This window comes from Sinocyclocheilus anshuiensis, unplaced genomic scaffold, assembly GCF_001515605.1.
Source record: "Sinocyclocheilus anshuiensis isolate Anshui unplaced genomic scaffold, SAMN03320099.WGS_v1.1 scaffold881, whole genome shotgun sequence".
NCBI classification, from domain to species: domain Eukaryota; kingdom Metazoa; phylum Chordata; class Actinopteri; order Cypriniformes; family Cyprinidae; genus Sinocyclocheilus; species Sinocyclocheilus anshuiensis.
Genome location: NW_015558695.1, coordinates 1,707,026 through 1,714,936, shown reverse-complemented (window position 1 = coordinate 1,714,936; position 7,911 = coordinate 1,707,026). Strand labels below are relative to the sequence as shown.

General features: G+C 35.8%; 1 protein-coding gene across 1 annotated transcript in view; it reads left to right on the top strand.

Annotated features, from left to right (window-relative positions):
• The window catches only part of cntn3a.2 (contactin 3a, tandem duplicate 2), a 75,883-nt gene that overhangs the window by 56,950 nt on the left and 11,022 nt on the right, over positions 1 to 7,911 (top strand). Inside the window, exons 14-16 of the mRNA XM_016477694.1 lie at positions 4,239 to 4,356; positions 6,104 to 6,262; positions 6,637 to 6,786. Of these exons, the coding sequence (XP_016333180.1) occupies positions 4,239 to 4,356; positions 6,104 to 6,262; positions 6,637 to 6,786 (427 nt within the window). The remainder of the gene's footprint in view (positions 1 to 4,238; positions 4,357 to 6,103; positions 6,263 to 6,636; positions 6,787 to 7,911) is intronic.

Genomic DNA, 7,911 nt, shown 5'->3' with positions numbered 1-7,911 from the left:
TAAATTTACTTTCCCTTCAGCCTGAGGCTTATTCATTTCACTTTTGGTTTGAAAAGGCTTTTATATTTGCCAAAAATATAACTTTTTTATTTTAAAAACAAACAAGCAAGCCCTGTCCAGATTTAAAAAGTAACGCAAAAGTAACGTAACGCATTACTTTCCATAAAAAGTAACTAAGTAACGTAATAACGTAAACTTTTTTATGGAGTAACGCAATATTGTAATGCATTACTTTTAAAAGTAACTTTCCCCAACACTGCTCATAGATACCAAACATGGTATATGTGAGGTTATATTAACTAGTGATCTATCTTAAGCATGCATAAAACATATACAATACACAAATCCATATGGCTGAGGTGTACTGGTTGCCATGGTAACCAGGGGCCTGTGGTCGTTCCCAGACATGCTGGCACCCAGTATGTTTATTGGGTGAGGGGTCTGTGATTATTTGTTACTCTGATGAACAATTGATTTGTTAAATCTAATGAAAAATTGTGTGTCTGATTGGTGCAAATGCTACATAAGCTCAAATCAATGAGGCCTGTGATCAGTCGGTTTCAAATGAAATACAAAAACTGTGCTAATTGAAAGAAAACAAGTTGATAAAAGATTGTATCCAATATTTGGAAAAACTTTATGGACCCTTTTCACAAGACTGTGATGACACGTTTAACGGTCATCAGCATCGTAAATCCTCGAAAGTTTTTCATATTTGTATTTTTTTTAAATGTATGTACATTTATAACACTATTCTTTGTATTATATCACCTTTGCATCAAATTACAAAAAAACAGTTAACGCTAATGCGAGGGTGTTTCTAATGCAGCGTCTATGGGAGGGACGGTAAATTTGACATCGTTCTCTCTTCTGACTGCCGTTATTAGTCTCTCAATTTTTTTCCTTTTATTGAAAGTCATGAAAACACTATCGTGGAGTTTTTCTTTTGCTATTTGAGCAAATGGGAATGCAAAAAATACATGTGTGGTACTCTCCCATTCACTGCTCTTCAAGTTTACCCAACTATGACGACTTCCGCTGCTGAGAAACCCGGAAATGTGAAAAAGGTCCATTAGCAATTTTATGTAGGCCGGTCATTTTTGACTGAGAACACCACAAGTGTAACAAGGTGCCAAATACCCCCAAAAAAAATTTATTTCGGGGGGGAAGTTTTTATACCCTGTGTGAGAAAAGTTAGTAAGTTTTAGTCCAATGTGATAACATTAATTAGCATTTTTGGGGAAAAGAAAATCCTCTCTGGGTCAGCATTAGGGTTAAAGGTGCACTCAGTAATTTTTTGTTTGTTGCAAATTGCAAATATGACAGTTGTCGCAGACTAATTTAATTTAATTTAAATGAACTTTTATTAAAAACTTTTATTTGGCTGATCATATGACTGGAGTCTGCATCATACTGTATGTGAATGCAAATGACTTTAAACAAATTTATAAAAAGTACTATTCATTTCTTTGTGTAAAACCTTTCTAATGAGTAAAAATACTGTGTACCTTTAATGTCATGGTACCGTACAGCTCTTACAACGAATGAATTTATTATACTCATTATACTCAACAAATGTCAGCTTTTGAAGGAGTAGATCCAGTAGTTTTCTGTATAATGCTATTATACTCTGAGCCAGACCTACTGTTAAAATGTGGAAGACTTGGCAGGGATCAATTCATCACTGTCTTTTTGAGGTTTTTAGCTGTTCCTTCCACTGCTTAGCAGCCCACTACGTTTACTTTGAGCTCTTTCCCTCCTCTTCACAGAATAAAAATCAATCCATCAAAGTTTTGCCTTCAGGGATCTCAAGTGTAATATCCTCATATGGCTTTTGAATGGTCAGATCTCATTTCAGATTGCTTTTCTCTGGGATGTAATGACGCTTTTCTAGAAATAGTAATGATTTTAAAGACTGAGAGAATGCCCTAATGAGGGCTGACTAGTCAATATTGGATGTGCATGACTCAACTGAGCAATCCTTAAACAGATTCATTAATCACCACCCCAAAGCCATCAAAAAGATGACTTCTTTTTCAAATAAGGTTGCATATTTTAGAGAATAAATTAGTTTGTTTTCTGTGGAAAGCAACAGTAAAATAAAATTATTTTTGACTTTTATATAATTATGGTAATTCCATCATAAATGTGAGCAGAAAATGGGAAGGTTTTCAACATTTGGGACACACACATAGGAAGCGCTCTCATCTTCATTTAATCCAGTGATTCTTATCAGTAATTATATTCCAGTTCTTATGAATTCTCCAATGCCACCCGTCTTGTAGGATTATCAGCATGAAGTTCACAGCTAGGATGAATTCATTTCCATAATGAAACTAAATTTGTAGCCTAATGTCCTTACTGCTGAAATCGCAGATTTACCTCTTGTTTGCCAACCACAATCTCCCCCTCAGATAAGAGCATACATCTTATCTCATGTAATTGAATTGATTTCAAATCTAAGCGCTTTTTATTAAATTAGTGAAGTTGTCCGTGCCAAAGACTTCAGTGCTACACAGACAATATCAACATCCAGGCGAGTCAGTGTCTGTAAACAATATCAATAAAGGATCCATTTTAGTATACGGAAGATTTTTGACAGATGGGTGAATAAAGTAAGAATTAAATGCACCCACTGATAGTGCTATTTATTTGCATTTGCTGTCTGCATGGTTTTAGCGACTTATTCACTTATTAAGAGAATGATGCAAATCAGGTAACAACATAAAGTCACCCATAAAAGTGATGCTGGTTGTGAAGTAGGTGAGTTTTTGCACTGAAATTTCACATGAAAAGTGACACAACTGTCAAGTATTCCCTGAGAATTTTTTCATTAACTTCATTTGATCACCTAATTTAATACACTATATGTTATATGTTCACCAAGGCTGCATTTATTTGATCGAAAATACAGTAAAATGTATTATAATTTAAAATAGCTGTTTTCTATGTTAATATATTTTAAAATGTGATTTATTCCTGTGATGCAAAGCTGAATTTTCAGCATCATTACTCCAGTCTTCAGTGTCACATGATCCTTCAGAAATCATTCTAATATGCTGATTTGCTGCTCAAGAGACATTGCCTATGTTGAAAACAATTCTTATGGAAATTGTGATGCATTTTCAGGAATAAATTCCTTTAAGGAATAGAAAGTTCCATAGAACAGCATTTATTTGAAGAGATATAAATCTTTTGTAACAATGTAAATGTTTTTGTTTCTGTTGATCAGTTGAATGTATCCTTTACTGACCTCAAACTTTAGAACAGTAGTGCAAGTCACTCAAATATATTTTCTTATTAGGGCTTTCGTTATAGAATGTTAATTTAATGCATACATAAATGCTTATGTTAAAAATCATCTAAATGGAGAGCAACGGAGTGAAACAAAATGCTGGTGTCTTGAGTTTTTCAAAGTTGTCTGTTCTTTGAAAAATTGCCTATTCAGTGCTTTCGGTCTTTGAATTAATTTGGATTCTTTTCTCAGTATATATTGATGCATGCAATTAATCAGCATATCAATTAATATGATTCAAAGTTTTAATCAGTTGACAGTCCTAATTTTCATATTGAGAATAAAAGTTAGTTTATCAGAAAGTACTTTACAATAATTAAGGTACTCGTTATGATTATAACTTTATACTATATGAGGATTCTGATGCTCTTTTTACTTGTTCATTACATGCTGAATATAATTGGAAATATCTTTATTACTTTACCTGTTTTCACAGTACTTCATCTATTCCCTTGACAAAGCGCTTTTAAAGTTCACCTCCACTCTTATGAACAACTTTCTTCATCTTTATTAGATTAACAAAGGCGTTTAATTGTCGCGTGTGGATTTAGTATTCATCACTTGTACGGTTTCGTATCTCAGAGTTTCGGCACACTGAATCCAATCACGCCACCTCTTAAATGTGATTAAGCTCTAATTAGCCAATTAGCGAGTGAGTTTGGTAGCTGGATTCTGTGCAGTGCCGAAGGAGCCTAAGGCTTGGCCAGAGGGAATGTTTATCCATGACGGACGTTTCAAATGTAGCAGCGAACAGCCTTTGCCAAAAGTCATCCATTAGCTGTGGAGTTGGGCCACATTTTCATTCCCAAACCCAGCAGGGTGTCTACACTTACTGGATCACTTGCCGGCAAACATAGCAAACAACTCACACATCTTCCTGCCGCTTTAATGCTTCAGTTGATAGAGTGGATAGTAATGCGTATGTGTGTGTTTATATCTCTAGAGTACATCTGGTGATTTGATGATACGGAATATACAGCTGAAACACGCCGGAAAGTACGTCTGTGTGGTCGACACGGATGTCGAGAGTTTATCAGCGGCGGCTATTTTAATCGTGAAAGGTAAGAGAGCAACGGCCAGGCATGCAGGGTTTGGATTTGGAAGGAAAACCTGATAGAAGGACACTCAAATGCTTTGCTTGCTTTGCCAAGGAAATGTATCTGTCTGTTGAATTGATTTTTTATTACATGTTCCATTAGAGGTAATTAGAGGAACGTATCAAAGCTGTTTATCAAAGGTTACAAATGTGATTTAGCGGGATCAATGTCTTTCAATTGAAATTAGATTGACATGCCAACTTTTACTGCCAGAGCCTGTAATAATGCTTTATAACAGTGTAGAAGCAGGGTATAAAATTAGCGCTCAGCAAGCACAGAATGCATGTAAAAACTGGCTGTAGTGACCAAATAAAATCACTTTTAAAAGGATCTGCATGGTTCTCAAACAGGGGCCGGTATCCACTAGAGGGCCTCAGCAAACTTCCAAGAGGGCTTCAAGATGACTTAAAATGATTAAAAATAATAACAAGCATTAAAATCAGCTAAAACAACTAACAATCAAAATATTTGTTATTGTAATTCACTCCCATTGTCTTGAAAAAAACTGAATAGGCTGCTACAGCCATGAACCTGGAAAAACCGGAAGACTAGTTTGCTGTGGATTCCAACAAGATTTTCCTATGGGTTTTTATAATGGGTTTTTTAAATTTATGAGTAAAACAAGGTTTGTTAAGTTAAACAAAAATTGACGATACTTGGACGTTTCTGTCTACATTACAAACACCCATACTGATCATGTGAATATTGAAGCAGCTACAGTATGTTTATTTTTAAAAACATGTGTTTTTAATAATGTAATAAGTAACTACATAAGAATGTTTGGGGTGTGAGTGTGTGCACTTTATGTTGTACAACAAAACAAGTATTGTCAAGTTATATTTACCACAGACCTCATTTTACTTATGAATATAAAAACCGATAGGAAAATCTTGAGCGAACCCATGACGAATTAGTCTTCCAGGTTTTGACGTCACAGCTGCTGTGCTCTATAGATGGGGAGTCAAATTATAAATGTCTGACTTCTACATATAGAAAAGTCATATAAATTAATGCAATCTCAAAACTCAATGGCCATTTTTCAATGAATATACATTTTTCTAGTTCTGCCTAGCTGTGTAATTCCGGCAGTGTAATTTACAGAAACTAGGAGTGTCTGGCATTTGAATATTATGCACAGCCTTGGTTTAAAATTCATTATGTAAATGTTAGTCTGGCCAAAGATGCATGCAAACTCATCGCATTAAACCACCAAAACCAAATATAAAGAAACAAATTCACAATTTGATGAGAAACAAACACAGTCTGATCTTATTATTGACACTACGAGTGACACAATGACCTGTGCTGAAAAAAACACGTAACATTATGCTCCATTTCTTTATATTTCCCCCCCAAGGAGTGTGATTTTGACAAAGGAAGACAACGCTCTGCACATTTATAATTGGAGGAACCAATTAAAGATGTGCAGAGGAAGGCCTGCTTGCAGCTTTTCAAAGGAGACATGCTGTAGCTGTTAAGAAAACAGCTCAAGCCTCTGAAAAGCTTTCCTATTATTCTCAAAGAGATCTAGTGTTCCCACAAAAGCAACATCTTAAAATGTAATAACACCTTTTGGAGACTGGTCTTATATCACAGCTTAGTGGGGCGATAAGCGGAGAACTTCCTGGCAGGGGGTGAGCAAGGTTAGATGTCAGTGAATGTAACTTCATTTCTAATTGCTAATTCACTGCTAATTGTCTGATTGAATCAGGTCCCCCAGGAGCTCCAGATGGCGTAACGGTGGAGGAGATCACAGACAGCACGGCTCAGCTTTCTTGGAGACCTGGCCAGGATAACGGCAGCCCCATCACAAGCTATATCATCCAGGCCAAGACAGCTTTCACAGTGGGCTGGCAAGCGGTGAACACGGGTAACAATACAGGATTAGCTAAAGCTAGTCAAGCGGAGCATCAGTTCAGCGAGAGACTGAAATTACCATAGCACATCTCATGTGCTTTTAAGAAAGAAGCTTATGCTCGCTTTGAGTACATATAACGGCCTCTAAGTACTAACGCAAAACGACTTAATCTGGCCTCTTGCCCTACCGCTCGAATCCGAATTTATTCGAACAACATCCCACCCAGACAGAGATTTGGAATAGAACAATTTTTTTAAATGTTTTGTGACATTTCTGGCTTACTGTAAACATTGGCTCAAAATTGGGCTCCTGTTGTTGACTTTCATGGTGCCGCCGTGTAATCCAGGTGTTTTCGGTTAAACCGTGGCTTTCCTGTTTGCTCACAGTCCCGGATGTGATTGATGGGAACACCTTGACAGCAACGGTGGTAGATCTGAACGCATGGGTGGAGTATGAGTTCAGAGTGCTGGCCAGAAACAGCGTCGGCGTGGGGGAACCGAGTCCTGCTTCTCTTAAAACAAGAACTGAAGATGCAGGTGAGTCACCAAGTGTTATTTATACACAGTTTTTAACTAAAGGTCAAATCAGAAAATGTCTTTTTGCCATATAATAGTCATTCATTTAAGCTATTTTAATTTGATCTAATTTTAGTCTATGAAAATTACATTTTACTTGAGAGAGAACAAAATTACAGCAAACATTCAAACATTTTATATATTAAATTAAACATACCAACATTTAACAAATGTATGTGAAACAATTATTCAAATACAGTTCATAACTTTATTTTTACACTGACATTCAAAAGTTTGGTGTCATTCAGGTTTATAAAAAAATACAGTAAAAACAGTAATATAGTCAAATATTATCACTAGATAATATGGGTGTAACGGTACACGTATTCGTACAGAAAATTTTCGGTACGGGTCTTTCGGTTTGGTACGCATGTGTACTGAACAAATAGGCTACAGCATTGTTTTAACCACTGCATGAGTGGCTTTTTTTATATACAGTATTGATATAAAATCTTTTTATCTGTCTTTCAAATTATGTACATTTTTTTCGGGAAATTCAAACAGTAAATGTCTTTTTGATGCTGTTTGATGTGGCGCGACAGATCGCTGTTTAAACGTCTCAGTTCAAACAGCAGCGCGGAGCATGAGTGAGCGTAATCATCTCTTCCTCTTTACTACTAAAATGTCATGTAGCGTTTCATTTACCTCAGGCAAGTCATCAGTGTCCACAGCTCATTACCTCGCTAGAGAAATGAAGTGCAGAGAAGAGCATTTCATGAAATATTAGACTATTGTAATGAAATTAACTCATTTGTAAGGGAATTAATCATTAATTTTATTTCTAGCTCAGGTTTTGAAAGGACTCGAATCTGAAAATTCTGAGTCAACCTGATTAAAACTGAATTCAAATCTGATAGTTTACACTTTAAATCAAGGGTCGTCCAGCGAGCCGGTGATTCTTAGTATATTTTAACAACTTGAATCTTTGTATTTCCCTGGCCACAGGTTAATACATGTTTTTGATAAGTTATAAGCTATTATAGTAATTATTGCAAGTAAGCTACGAGCTAGGTAGCAAGGGATCTTTGGCAAAAGTTTTAACCTTAAAATTATATGACACCAAACAATGATTCTTTATAAATGAAA